Source organism: Littorina saxatilis, linkage group LG1, assembly GCF_037325665.1.
Source record: "Littorina saxatilis isolate snail1 linkage group LG1, US_GU_Lsax_2.0, whole genome shotgun sequence".
Classification (NCBI taxonomy): Eukaryota; Metazoa; Mollusca; class Gastropoda; order Littorinimorpha; family Littorinidae; genus Littorina; species Littorina saxatilis.
Genome location: NC_090245.1, coordinates 90,723,542 through 90,739,146, shown reverse-complemented (window position 1 = coordinate 90,739,146; position 15,605 = coordinate 90,723,542). Strand labels below are relative to the sequence as shown.

The following is a 15,605-nucleotide window of genomic DNA, read 5'->3' as shown; positions in this document are numbered from 1 at the left end:
TTAATGAGTCGTCTCTCCTGAATATTGTTGCCCAGATTCTCACGAGAGAAAGAATACAACGAAGAGTGTGTTACGATCCACTGATCGTGTATCTTAACTGTGTCTACTCGCAGGACCGTTCTTAGGGAGGATAAGCCTGAGAGCGTGAACGCTTGTGCAGAAGTGAATTGTGCACATGTGTTGGGTATTGTTATTGTTACATTTTCTCCTCCTGTGGATGACATTAAAGTGATGGAGAAACAGGAGTGAGCCACGATAGTATCGGATGAGAGAAAAAAAACTGGAAACATAGTCGCATGGTGAATGGAGCAAAGCTAAATGTACATCCTGGATGGTGATGAAATGTTCTTACACGTGTACTCTGCACAAAATCTTAATGTTTGCAATGAAGTTTTTCTGTTCTCTATTCATGAGTTTCAGGTAACTAAGAAAGAGCACTGTCGGTAGGACAATGATTTGCCGTTTCCTAACTCTGAAGAAAAACATAATTATGCCAGTGCTGCACAATGTCTCCCGCTCAGCGTGTGTTCTTTCAAGTTCCGTGACTCTCTTCACACCAACGGCAATCCCAGCTCGCAGGAACTGTATGCAGCTGGGACTCTAGAATTCTTCCCATTGACAAAAAGAAGTGTTGAACCGACTGTGAACTATGGCCTTCATGCAGCGTCTGGCGATCCAGACTTCAGACCCCCGCGCCGTCTGCTGGGCGGGAGGCAATCTTGAAGGGGAGGTTGTGCTGGTGCTCACAGACTCAACTTTGATCAGAGGTGAGTCGAATGCTTGTGTATTGTGTTGATTTGAACCAGGATCAGTGTAAGGCGAGGACGCCCCCATTCTATACGGATAGTTTAGAGGTTGACCATGGGCAGCGCCATTTTGTTGTGAAATACGTCATCAGTTTGTGTACACAGGAAGTTGTGACATCCGTCACCCTATGGGAGGGGTGAAGGCAACATTGTTCATCTGTAGAAAGTTGTGAAATCCGTCACCCTATGGGAGGGGTGACGTCAAAATTGGTCATCACAGAGTTTGTGTAACACAGGAAGTTGTGAAATACGTCACCCTATGGGAGGGGTGACGTCAAAATTGTTCAACAAAAACATGATATGTCGCATTGTGCAGGGTCAACCGCAACAAACTCAAACCGAGCCATTCATACCTAGCTGTATTTGAGAGACTTATATACCCGACATTTTTATTTCTTATTTTTAGCACAGGTGTAGGAAAAATCATGAACCAAAATGTTATTTATTTTCTAATTTAACATTTTTTTTACAAATATGACCATGGTCTTTTAAACATACAGTGACATTAAACATTGTTATGTTAAAAAAAAGAAAAAAGAAATAAAGCTTTTGTGCACAAATCAGAAAATACATTGTACATTTTACCTACAGGCCAAACAGTGTCTGTTGGCGGCAGAGGGCCCAGCAAGTTGCTATTTTTAGATCGATTAAAAGTTGTCAAGAACAGGCGCTTACATTTGGATGTGTCCACTGATAGTAGGTTTGGTTGTGATCAATCAGAATGATGTAGGAATAAAAATGTATGACAGTTTGGTATGATGACATGTAATTCAAATATGCTGAAATGTAATATTATACATGATATAATATTATTATGGCTGTTGCCATGACCATGAACCCCAAGAAAGGTTTAATGTTATGTAAAATCAAAATACCAAAATCAAGCACCTACTAATCTGGTCTACGGTGCGGCTTGGACCAAAAAAGGATGGACACGCAACTCGCTCAGCCAGCCAGCGCTGCGAGACTTACAGCGGCCAACTTCGCCGCGGCGCGCTCATTGGCTAAGTATTGAACTTGCGTCAAGGCCGATGCGCGTAGATTCCCAGAATGTTTACTTTCGGTTAGATTCTTCGACAGCATTCGCAGAGGTGACTGCCGTATTGTGTACCGCAGTCAGAAGTAATTTATTACTTTTGGGAGTTTAGTAACGTGATATCAGTTTTCAATTGTTCGTTCACTTATATTGCTTTCAGATTTAACACACAAGAAACAGTAGCACGGTTTTCGTTGCGAAAATGTGCATTGGCAGTGCTACGCGATCGAATTGACAATTGTGTATTATGTACACGCGGTGTTCTTCTCAGGAAAAGACCGAAGCGACATGTGACGTCAGTCGTTCAGCCCGCGAGCGGTGGGATGGGGGGGTTCACATGGTTTGTTTGTTTCAGAACCACACCCATATACACACATTTCACATGTAAACCATTTGTCCGCCCCCTGTCGATATTTATCGACTAAGTTCCTTGTACTTTCTTTGCTGACAGGTTTTGGGTTTGCTTTACCCAAGCATTTGAGCGAAAACAAACTCACACGCACGCACGCACTCACGCGCACACGCACACACATACACACACACAAACACTAACGAGCACGTACGCACGCATGCTCGCACACACACACGCACAGGTGCACACACACACACACACACACACGCATACACGCACACGCACGTACACACACAAACAGACACGCACGCACGCACGCACGCACGCACACACACACACACACACACACACACACACACACATCTCATTCTGATATCTTTTCGCTTTTGTTTGTACACATCAAATGAAGCGTGTCGGGCGAGCCAGAACATGAAACAAAATTCGCCAGTCTGTACTATTCACGGTCAACCTGTCACTCCTCCATCAGGCACGCCCTTTGTCCCGATCACAACAGGTCAAGGTCCACATAAGGTCAACAGAGGTCAACATAAACATGTCACCATAAACATGATGAACATATCGGTTCAGCTGCGGTCGAATAGACAGAGCAGGTATTGTCTGCGTTGACCTGCATTGTTTCAGAACAAGAAAGTCTGTACACACACATGTCAGCAACAGAGATCGATGGTGAACAAGGACCAGTTCTTCTTCAGTCAGAAAAGTAGTACATGTAGTACATTGTGTCCTTGGCAGCAGCCGCCCCTTTGGGGTGGATTTACGCGGAACGAACGATAAAATTTAACTGAATATGCCAACCACGTACTCCATTTAAGTCAAACTGGTCTAGTCCCACCAGTGTATACAACACGTGGTCTGGTCTATTGTATGCAGTCTCCAATACTAGAGAGCCGAGAAATCGACTTTCACTAATTACCCTTGAAATTTGTGTTCATCTCAGGCATTAAATCATTTAAAACCTTTTCACATTTCTTGCCAACTATTCGTGATGAAGCCCATAATCTTTGTAAAAGATTTTTAGTATTCATTTCGAAATGGTTCAAACACCATTGGGGCGACCGTTTTATGACTTCCGCTCCCCCTACTTATAGCAGAGAGATGGAATGTCTCAGAGCTTTGTAGTCAAGGATACTATCCAAGTGTTGCACAAGCCATTTATTGATCCGTGGTCAAAGCATCAATTTCCAGGCAAGTTCAGTACGAGGGCTAATGCCTCTTTCATCAATGATAAGTTCAAAGCTTATATGCCCGAGGAACCTTGTCAGTTTGCCAGCGTCTATTCTGAGTTCCAAAAACCATTATGAACATGCGAAGTATTGTGTATGAATAGTGAGTTCATTGTGCATCAAGTTGTGAGAAGGTATACTAAACAGCCTGTTTGTACTATGTGTGGGTAACTGAAAGTTACAGTTCTGAATACCAACATACGCGAGCAGAAACACTATGGGACCTGTCGATTCTTGTCAGTAAAAACAAAATAGTGGACAGAAAAGTAAGGGGTTGGAAGGGCCTCAGAAGGTGTGTGAAGTATATGCCAAGGTGACAATTACCAATGGCATTTACCTGTATGAGGTACTAAATTCTTGTTCTTCTTTTCTTTGCTCTTCAGAAGGAGAGTACCCCACACATATTCCGGCCGAGTGCAGTATCTGGGGACGATCTCATTTGGACAATATTTTTGGTATATAGTAAAGAAAGCGTTCTAAACGTTTATAGCGGCTATTTGTCATCTATTTCTCCGTGTACAGGTTTCTACTGTAACGTGGCGACAGTTGCAGTCAATGATGACAGTGAATTCTTCACGCCTAATTTATTAAGACTACTTTACCGGGTGGGGGAGGGGGGGGCATAACATTGCGAAACAAATCCTGTGTCAAGCAAATGCCTTAGTCGGGAACATGCCCCTAATGGTTTAACCGTGAGGGCGTTAAAAAAACATTAATCATCATATGCCCAGGGATGTCGTTAGGCGTCGGACATCGGACATAGACCGATTACAAGGCTCAAATGTCCGATTCACATAGCCGCATTACGGTCAGATGTCCTATCGTTTTCAACTGAGCGCGGTCATGGTCCGATAAGAACTCCATTCCTTCGGACAGCGCGATATTTAATATTATCCCATGACCTGCCTCTTTGTCTCTGTTAGCTGAGGAGGTGATTATTCTGAATATTCCATCACAACCATATGGATATCCCATCACAACCGAGTTTCGATCTCAACTGTCATTGTTCATTGTCTTTGATTTCAGAGTACAATTGAATAATTTATAGAGGTCATCTGCATATTCAGAGTTTACAGATGGACTACTTTTTTCAACATACGACTGAAATATTTTGTGGTGTCAAAGTCAATATCACGTATAGGTACAGGACTACATGTGTCAATATTGAGAAAATAAAGAATACTTCATACGATACGCACATTCTGCATGGATTTAAAGAGCGGAGTCGAGATATTTCGCTGGCTGAAGCAACTTCATGGTCAAAGGCATGTTCAACGAGTATCGCGAGTGGGATCAAGGGACGATACTCCCTAATTTTTACACAGACAGCCATCTACACAGAACCGTGAGAGAGAGAGAGAGAGAGAGAGAGAGAGAGAGAGAGAGAGCAATCAAAACACAACCCAGTCACCTGGTAGTTCGAAAACTCAATCTGAAACTGACATCGATTGTCGAAGGCATGCCTGTGGTGCACAGTAACTCTGGAAAAGTTGTCGTAGCTGGGAACCCGTTGAGATCCATTCCAACGCCAAAACAATTATCAGAAGACTCACCATGAAGTCAAATCAAACGTTAGGTTTTCTCATTTGGTTATTTGCTTTGGCTAAGTGTATTGCTTCGATTGATAGCTGAATCTGCTTGCAACCGTGCTGTTCAAGACTGTTCGAACTGTCGTCTGCTAGACGGGCTTGTGTGAATCCGAGTCGAGTCAACTGCGGGGTTCAGCGACAAATGGGGGAGTGGCACCAAAATGAAAAAAAGAAGAAGAAAAGAAGTTGGAGATACAGTTAAGATATATGGGGAAGAGAAGAGGATGTGAGGTGTTAGATGTAGCCTTCCTTTGGTGTTCAAACTCAAGACCGGGACAAAGTAGAAAGCGATGTACCGCGACCGACTCTCAGTGCCGACATACAACTTCCAAGCTTTATTGCTTTAACGTCTACAACAGGCGACGTATTGAAGCTTTGGCTCACCTAAACCCGACGACTGAATATGTAAGTGATCCACGTGTGAAAACCAAAACAGAACAGCTCGATGACAGCCAACATTTCTATCCCCGACTGACAAAAAGTAACACTGCATGCGAACTGGCTTGGGTCAACGATCAAACCAGCACGGCCCGAACTGAATTTGTTGCGCTGCCATTATCGTGCGCAATTCTGGTAAAAATATAAACCCGGTATGCCGAATTGAGTATAACGAAAGCCGATGTCAAATATACACAGGGATATTTTAAAATGACTTTCAAAATGTAAAAGCAGATAGCAGACCTTTTTAAAAGCAATATGAATGACTGAATGTCCACATACAAGTCGAATGACGCCGTCCATTATGCTGACAAATGGGAACTAGCTTTGCGCATGAATTCATTAACATGAATTTCGACTGCGGAGGCTTTTGGCAAGCTGAAAACAGGCACGGGCAGGTTTTGGTAGAAAAAGTAAGTGTTTTTAATGAAAACGTCGGAGTAATGGGATAAATAGCTTACACACCTCGTCCTGAATATCTTGCATATTTTCCCTCGGTCGATTTTCATGTATTACCTCGCCAAAGGCTCGGTAATACATGAAAATCGACCCTCGGGAAAATATGCAAGATAATCAGAACTCGGAGTGTGTAACCTATATATATTCTTTTCGTGATAGTGCTGAAGGTTTTGGTCGTTTTTTAGTTTGTTTGTTTCTCTTTTGTGTGTGTCCTGCACACAATGTTGGTGCATGTACTGATGTACTGATATGTGTGTTTGCACATGATAATTTTGTGTTTTGCACACAATTATAATGTCCTATTAAAATGTCTGAAAGTGAAAGCAGTCAAATGTCCTATTGATGCCGAAGAGCTCAGGACATTTGTCCTATAGGTATGAATTTGTGGCAACATCCCTGTATGCCCCAGCGCCCAAAGCGACCACCATGAATTTAGACTGCTATCAGATAACAGTATTGTGGTGCTATCTCTAAAGTATGCTTAACCTCATAAGGAACCCCAGCAGTCGAATTTGTACAAGTTAAGTATCTTTATCAAAAATAAGTTGTTATTGTTGTTGTGTTTTTTTTTAGCTGGATGGTTGACACAGTCTGTATGACTATGTTCCTTTTGGATTGAACTTTTTGTTTTGGTTGTTGTTTTTTCAATGTGTTTTTGTTGTATTTTGTTACTTTTTGTTTGTTTGTACCTTTTCCATTTATAATTGTTTGGGGTTTTTTTTTCTAACGGAAAAAAATAAAAATACATGTGTGATCATATCCCAACATACTCCAGACATACTGCAGAAGTTTCGGATTTAATGTGCTTACGGGGTTTTTTTCACATGAAATGTTTGTTTTTGCTTTGCGACCAAGCTTTCGTTAGCTGTATAATTGTTCATGTTTAACCACTGGTTGAATGTTAAACTACCATATCGTTAGCTTGTCCAGTCCACTTTTTGTTTTTCTTGAAAGCCATTCCCCATCCCTCCAAATAAAACTAGACAGGAAAAGTTAATTTATGCGGAGAAACTGCCAACGAAGTTGACATATTTTCTTGGTGAAGAGCACAAACTGCTGCAAAATGTGCAATAATTTATGCCAAGAACATGGCTACGTGGCAAACGATAAACATGAACCAGGCAGAAAAACACATATAGGACACAAATGTTGAACCCACGTGGACAAACATGTACTGACCTTTGAGTACGTTTTCAAAGGGAAATTATCCAGTAATTCTATAAACTAAGGTCGAACGAAATGTGTAAGACATTTTAGCTTGCAAAAACCTTATTTCAATTTCAGAAAAAGAAAGCGGTTAAATTTTAGCGAATCGGATGGTTAGTCGTATTCAATGGCGAAACAAGTGAATTTTCCTCAACTGTAAACAAAAATAAGTATACAAGAAAACAACAACAACAATACAAGAGAGAGAGAGAGAGAGAGAGAGAGAGAGAGAGAGAGAGAGAGAGAGAGAGAGAGAGAGAGAGAGAGAGAGAGAGAGAGACACAGGCAGACAGAGCTAAAGACAGGGCGAGACAGCGATACAGAGAGATAATGCTTTTGATGTTGCATAATTTGAGAGAGAGAGAGAGAGAGAGACAGACAGAGACAGAGAGAGAGAGAGAGAGAGAGAAGAACAAGAAAAAGAAGAAGACACCCTTTAGAACAGCATGGGCAATGAATGTCTCTGTTACTGTTGTCCACCTAAATGTCCTTTTTACGGCAGGCCTGTGTCATTCATTAGCATTGCGAATGGTTTGCCATGTTTGACAAAGCAGACGATAATCTTACATGCTGGTCACACTTCCCCCCAAGTGACATATGTCACTTATGTTTCGCCAGTCACACATGTAGGTACGGTTGAAAGAGTGAGTGGACTGACCACTGCTGGCTAAAGTTCAGCGACAATTGTTCAGGGAAAAATTCGTTTCTTACTGCAAAAAGGATTTCATTCACCTATCTTTATTTCATATGAGGGTTCTCTCACCTCCTGCATACCACTTTACAAACCCGCTTTAAATAAGGACTTGGCCTGTCCATTAGTTGCCCCGAAAACTTGTATAATTCGAAATTGGTGTTGGAATAAGACTATCATACAACAGAAAAAAAACGTAACGTATGAGGGAGGATTTAACCAAAATGACTTTGTAGAATTTTCTGGAGGAAGGCATGCTGTGATGTGTTGTGTTACCTATTTATCCCTTATAGCATTTTGGTACAAGGGCGTCGGCCTTCAACCTCAAAGGCTTGGGGTTCGAATCCAAACTGCACCTGATGAGTTAAAACCCGAGGTTTTTCAGATCACCGTGTCTACTTTTGTGCAGACCTGCTAGTGTCGTATCGTCCTCGTGCAATTAAAACAAGTCGCGTAAGGCGAAATTACTACATTTAGTCAAGCTGTGGAACTCACAGAATGAAACTGAACGCACTGCATTTTTTTTACAATGACCGTAGTCCGCCGCTTGTGCAAAACGGAGTGAAACTGACGAGCCTGTTTAGCGCGATAGTGGTTTCGCTGTGCTGCATAGCACGCTTTTCTGTGCCTCTCTTCGTTTTAACTTTCTGAGCGTGTTTTTAATCCAAACATACCATATCTATATGTTTTTGGAATCAGGAACCAACAAGGAATAAGATGAAATTGTTTTTAAATCGATTTCGGAAATTTAATTTTGATCATAATTTTTATATTTTTAATTTTCAGAGATTGTTTTTAATCCAAATATATTAAACATATGTATATGTTTTTGGATTCAGAAAATGACGAAGAATAAGATGAAATTGTTTTTGGATCGTTTAATAAAAAAATAATTTTAATTACAAGTTTTCGATTTTTAATGACCAAACTCACTCATTAGTTTTTCAGCCACCAAGCTGAAATGCAATACCAAACCCCGGTCTTTGTCGAAGATTGCTTTGCCAAAATTTCAATCAATTTAATTGAAAAATTAGGGTGTGTCAGTGCCGCCTCAACTTTTACAAAAAGCCGGATATGACGTCATCAAAGGTATTTATCGAGAAAATGAAAAAAACGTCCGGGGATATCATACCCATGAACTCTGATATCAAATTTCATAAAGATCGGTCCAGTAGTTTAGTCTTAATCGCTCCACACACACACACACACACACACACACACACACACATACACACATACACCACGACCCTCGTCTCGATTCCCCCCTCTATGTTAAAACATTTAGTCAAAACTTGACTAAATGTAAAAACACGAGTGCACATGGAAACGCAGAAGAATAAGTAGAGTAACTGAGAAAGTTTGGATGTAAAAAAAAAAAAAAAGGTGAAAAAAAAAGTATGTAGTAAAGGAGGGGTCGGACTTGATGGAGGAAGTGTAAGCAATTTGAGAGATGTGATGCAAGGGATCGTCCACTCTGCACTTTTTTGTTTTTGTGTCAAATATCTAGGTCGAAGAATCTCCTTTTCTTCAAACATGTAACAATATGCAAAATACCATGACACGATTTACTTAAATGGGTCCAGAATATATGAAACATTTGAATCTAGGTTACTGAATGTTCTGCGTACATGTATTTCAACTCAATCCTTCATTCCTGCCATTTTAATTTGAGTTACCGTGTTTTCCCAGTGCATTTGCATTTAATATGTCATTCCTGAGATGCTGCGTGTCTGTCTTGTGTGTGTGATTTGTTTACTCAATGCGCAGTTTGCTCACTGATGCCATGAGTTTGTTGACACTATAATTCATCATAATTAGTCATGTTAACACTTTCCGCCAAACATTCTGTGGACACTGATACTAGTATTCATGAATGTTTTAAGTGTGTGTCCGCCCATACACACACAATTGAAACAGTCGTGTGTGTGTGTGTGTGTGTGTGTGTGTGTGTGTGTGTGTGTGTGTGTGTGTGTGTGTGTATGTGTGTGCGTGTGTGTGTGTGTGTGTGTGTGTGTGTGTGTTTGTAGAGAGAGCGATTCTGAAAAAGCTACTGCACCTTACATACAAATTCTTCCAGATGATATATACCCAGATATTTGTTTACATTTCTTCGAGGAATGTATTTTCTGGCGTCATATCCGACTTTTAGTGAAAGTTGAGACGGTACTGGGACGACCTCAATTTTTAACGAAATTGATTGCAATTTTGTCAAGCATCTTTCACTCAGTCCAACAAAGGGATTGCATTTCAGCTTAAAAGCTTCAAAATTAATTAGTGAGTTTGTTCAGTGTGCAGTTCCTTAAATTCGAATTAAAATCAAATTTTAAAAAGTGATTACATTGTATTCCTTATCACTTCCTGAATCCAAACATGTATAGATATGTCGTGTTCACTCTGAAAAATATGCTCACAATTAGAGCAAATAGATTATTTAGGTACTATACGTTCGCATGCTTCCCGGAGCCGAGTGTGCAGGCTTTGGCTAGCTAAGCCTTACTACATGATTGTAGTCTCCATGGTGTCTAGTTTTCAGGGTCAATCGTTAAGATTTAGGCCGACATATTGACCATAACAGGGGCGGATCCAGGGGGGTTTCTGGGGTTTCCCTAGCCTAAACAAAAAAAAAATTAAAAATTAAAAATAAATTAAAACTGAAGGCTCAAACTGCACCAGATTGCTCCATTTTCCTTGATTTTTATCACATTTTTCCGGGGGGGGGGGGGGGCATGTCCCCGAACCCCCCTAGGAGCCGGCCTTTGTCATCTAAATGACGGTTCTGGAAGGTAGTGGCAATTTTCCTTGTTTTGATCCACATTTGTCTTCTTAAATTTACTTTTTTGAAGGTGTATTAGGGGAAGTTTCTTGGCTCAGATTGCACCAGAGTGCTCCATTTTTGCGCCCTCTACTAAACGCTTTGCGTCGTCGAATTGTCCCTAAAAGAAATGTGGAAATCCCCCCCAAATGATGTGATCCGCCCCTGTATAATGTTTTGATATGGCATCACGCGACTCGGTTGGCCTAGTGGTAAGGCGTCCGCCCTGTGATCGGGAGGTCGTGGGTTCGAACCCCGGCCGGGTCATACCTAAGACTTTAAAATTGGCAAGCTAGTGGCTGCTCCGCCTGGCGTCTGGCATTATGGGGTTAGTGCTAGGACTGGTTGGTCCGGTGTCAGAATAATGTGACTGGGTGAGACATGAAGCCTGTGCTGCGACTTCTGTCTTGTGTGTGGCGCACGTTATATGTCAAAGCAGCACCGTCCTGATATGGTCCTTCGTGGTCGGCCGGGCGTTAAGCAAACAAACAAATAAACAAAAAACCACGCCACTAATTTAGTCTTGGGATAGGAACGTCGCAAGTGTTATCTGTGCATGAAAAATTCTTCTCGAGTTGTACACGTTCTGCAGTAACGGCGCTGGTCGCGTGAGAGAATTATGCATGCATGTGTTAAGATGTGTGTCATAAAAATGACATCTCCTTGTCAGAGGCCCTTGTACGTGCCACAGTTCCCATGTCATGCCGCTAAAAGTGTTCACGTGCTAAAGCAACATGTGACATAGTGAAAGAAATGTGGCATATTTTGTGTGTTGGTTGTTTGACTAGCTGCTTCGTTGGTTGTTTGACTGGTTGGTTGGTTGGTTGGTCGGTCGGTTCATTTGTTTGTTTGTTTGTTTAAAAACAAAGTAAGTGTACAAAACAACAGTCTGTAAAAGATGTCTCCAGCCGAATAAACGTTTGTGTGAAGTTTTTAAAGCTGAATAAATAACTCGGCCCGGATTCGAACCAGAGACATTTCGATCACAAGTCCAGTGCTCTACCACCTGAGCTACCCGGGCCCCCCGGAACAATCAGACACAATGGATTTGCCTTTACACAGATAGTTCAATAAGCAAACTGGAAGTCATTTCAATGAGGAGTTCTGAGTTGGCGGCAGTCAGCAATCATAGATATGAACACTTCTCCTTGTTACTTAATACTTATTAGGTACTTAACCTGCCATCCCGCGTGTAGTCGAGGGAAAATAAAAGCAGTGATCATGGTATCAAGCTAAAGGCTACATATTTGCGGGTACGAGCATGACAGTAGTATAAGACGATGTTTGCGGGTACGAGCACGACTGTACAGTAGTATAAGACGATGTTTGGAAATAACTCTTTTGGGTTTATATGGGTTGTGAAAGAGTGAAAGAGTGCTTTTCCAAAGACAAATAAATTCACATGTGCTCCTGTCCACGTGTTTCAGACACACCCCTCGCTTGTGATTGGCCCCTCCAATGTTTGTCCAAGTAAAAGCAAGGGTATTCACTCTTTAACAACCCATACAAACCCGACAGAGTTATTGTCGGATGGCGTCTTAACGTCGGAGCTTGATGTGGTAATGCAGACATGAGAAACTTTTAAAAATGCAATCTGGAGTCTTACTCATATCATCCTGAACGCAACAGAAAGCTGTTTAAGCTGTTTAAAGATGTGGCATTTAAGACGCATTTGGAAAAGTTCTCTTGCAAATTAAACATTGAAAAGAATAAGGAAAATTTGCTCTGTGGTAATTTACACACAGCTGCAATGATGTGGTCGAAAATCCTCTGTGACAATGCTGAGCAATGAAATCAATGTAAATAGGGGAACCGTTTCATTATGCAAACTGTTCCCCGTCAAAGTTCTGATTCTATACATCGATATATTATTTCCAATGCTGGCAGTAATCCATAACACTAGCAGACGAAACACGAGCAAATTCAGGAACCAAAATATGTAATATAGCAAACACGTGGGGTGATAACGAAGACAGTGCGAGGATAATTTACAGTATGCCGAAGATAACTCAAACACAGCGTTTGAAAAATGAATAAATGTACGTTCAAACGCTGATTTTTTTAGTATTCCAAGTGTGAGGTGACATCATGATTAATTTCAAAGCGAACACTGTGTAGCTCTTCGGGCGATTTGAGGCCTTTTTGTGAGTATCCCCGGGTGAAGCGTCGCCGTGTTATTTTGAGCAATTCCTTATTTGGAAAAGAAGCTCAGACAGTGTTACAAAGAGAGGCGTGAGAGTATTGTTATTTCTATCTTGACACGATTTCGAATTCATACAACGCCTTACTGGGAGCGCGGTGTTTATGACATGATTTATTTTCACCTGTCAGGGGGAGACAGCTGATGCGCCGTGTTTTAGTGGCATTTGAAAAATGCGTTAAACTTGCTGCTACATGTATAATAGAAACCATGCTTAGCTAAGAAAAGTCCTCTTGGTGAATTATGTCTGTAAGGATGCGATGATGAACATTGCTTGTCTGTACCTTTCCCCTTTTGCTCGTTTTGGATTGTATTTGTTTGTCAGTTCGTCTGTTTGTTCATTGTGGCGTTTATCTACTGACATCCACTTCTTCCTGGACCCGCTTAGTTTGGGCTGATAGCAGGCATGGGAATTGTCCGCCGAAAGGCAAATTTCCGCCGATTTTTTTTTTGTTCCGCCGAAAAAACCAAACTGTCCGCCGAAAAAATAAATGGGGGAGGCAAAAAAGGTTCTAATTTAATGGCAAACTTGGAGCTTAGATGACACCAAATTGCACCATTTGGGTTCTTTGGAGAAAACAAATTCCGGGGGGGCATGCCCCCGAACCCCCCTGCCATTACTTACACATTTTCAGCCTTTTTTCAATTTCCATGCCTGTGATAGTATTGAATAATTCGTAACTTGTAGCTACCGTTCTGGTCTTTTACGATTAAAGTTTCTTTGTTTATTACTTTCTTTCATTCGCTCTCTCTCTCTCTCTCTCTCTCTCTCTCTCTCTCTCTCTCTCTCTCTCTCTTTCTTTTTTTCTTTCTTTCTTTCTTTCTTTCTGTTTTTCTTTCTTTATTTGTTTCTTCTTTCTTTCTTTCGTTTTTTCTTTCTTTCTTTTTTTCTTTCTTTCTTTCTTTCGTTTTTTCTTTCTTTCTTTCTTTCATTCATTTTTTCGTTGTGTTATAAATGTTCAAGCCATTGCAAGGTAAAATGACGAACAGTGATACATGCATACATGACAGTGTCCGCACAATATCGTGTCCTTTTCTGTCCAAAACATGCACATCGTAGCTTAATTCACTGCCACAATATCAGCTTGCCTCAGCTAGAAGTGACGCAACAACTCCACCACATACTAAAACTCAGACAGACACAGTATGTGAACTGTCCTGCTACAAAATAGCAGGTGCTACGTAGATACATCCCATGCTTTCTTGCTGTATGTTATAATGCACCATCAATCATTTCTTCAGCTCTCAATGGTCCAAATCGTTTGCCGTTAGGTAAAGTTCACTGCTCGATCCACATTTGAATTTCGTTCTGCTGGCAGACTTGCCGACCAGTAAGGTTCTACGTCATGTAGATAAAATAACAATCAATCAATCAAGCAAGCAAGCAGGCAATCAATACAAATGTAATAGAAGTATTCCTGCTAACTGCATCTTTGTGTCCTTGAACCGAGAAGAGCATTGCACGTGGCCAATATAACGTTGTCCTGGTTACCGTTTCAGGAATACGACTGAGCTACAGGTGCGAGGCTCACGTCGATTTCATGGACGACGGGCTGGAGGTGGAGGTGGAGGAGAGTGACGATGAAGATAACGCGGGCATGTCAGGAAATCCAGCGCACAAAAAACGCAAGAAAAAAAAAGGTTTCATGAAGGGCGTGACTGGCACCCCCAGACGTCGAACTGCGACAGAGAAGTTTCTGGAAACCACCTCAATATTGTGGGGAACGGGTGAGAAAGAAGTCAGTCTCTCTCTCTCTCTCTCTCTCTCTCTCTCTCTCTCTCTCTCTCTCTCTCTCTCTCTCTCTCTCTCTCACTCTCTGTTTCACAAGGAAATGCCTATTGCGTCCTGGAGATGAAGTGAAGGGGCTGATGGGGTGAAGGGGAGGATGAAGATAGAGAGGGGGGAGAGCAGAGGGGGTCGTGCAGGAAACTTCTATGGGTGCAATCGGTGACTGGGCGATTTGATAGTGTAGATCTCCTTGCACTTTTGTTCAAGAAATGAAACAATCAATAGTAACATACTTTTTCAAACAAACTCTTTACTATATTTACTTCATTCTTTGGAACTGAAACAATTAGTACAACAGAGGGTTAACGTCATTGTAAAAAATACCTCCGAAGAAAAAAATTATTGGGTGAAAATGCAAGAAAAAAACCCATCAATTATGATTTGCATATCCTGTCTAATTCAGAACCAACAGCATCCTTCGGCGAGATGATGCCGGCAGGTCACCACTCCTTAGCCTTTGATGTTCAGGTCCCGAAGCAACTGCCGGCGTCATTTGAAGGTCGTTACGGGTTCGTGCGCCACTGGCTGGAGTGTGTAGTCGACAGGCCGGGAGCCTCAGAGATGTCCACCAAGAGAGCTCTGTCCGTCATCTCACACGCTGACCTCAATAAAGATCCAGTAGCCACGGTAAGGTTTCGAAAGAAATTGTGATCAGAAATTAGTTTACAGTTTTCTATCATAGATAACAAATAAAATTGTTATCTGTTGTTTATGTGTCTATATGTTTTGAGAGAGTGTTTTTATGTGATGTTACATTGTTCACGAGCCAAAAGAAAAATGTCTGTTTGTTGCATTCAGACAATAAAGTTGTATTGAATTGAATTGGAATTGAATTGAGTTATCTGTGAATTGTGTTTTGTATTGTGTTTTTGTTTTCTATCATGTTGAAATAATATGTTTTTTATTAAGGTGTTAAAATCGTGTATTGTCATTCGTAGTCTAATATTGTACAGCGCTGAGAGCACAGAAGTATTCTTTGGTTC

The 15,605-nt window shown here is 41.3% G+C and overlaps 1 protein-coding gene across 2 annotated transcripts in view; it reads left to right on the top strand.

Annotated features, from left to right (window-relative positions):
- Window positions 1–269: 269 nt before the first annotated feature.
- The window catches only part of LOC138945386 (arrestin domain-containing protein 2-like), a 37,187-nt gene continuing 21,851 nt past the window's right edge, over window positions 270–15,605 (top strand). Inside the window, exons 1-3 of one of the 2 annotated variants that reach the window (XM_070316827.1) lie at window positions 270–767; window positions 14,334–14,561; window positions 15,026–15,249. In XM_070316827.1, the coding sequence (XP_070172928.1) occupies window positions 650–767; window positions 14,334–14,561; window positions 15,026–15,249 (570 nt within the window). In that variant the 5' untranslated portion in view covers window positions 270–649. The remainder of the gene's footprint in view (window positions 768–14,333; window positions 14,562–15,025; window positions 15,250–15,605) is intronic. The other variant, XM_070316819.1, reaches the window with a different exon arrangement.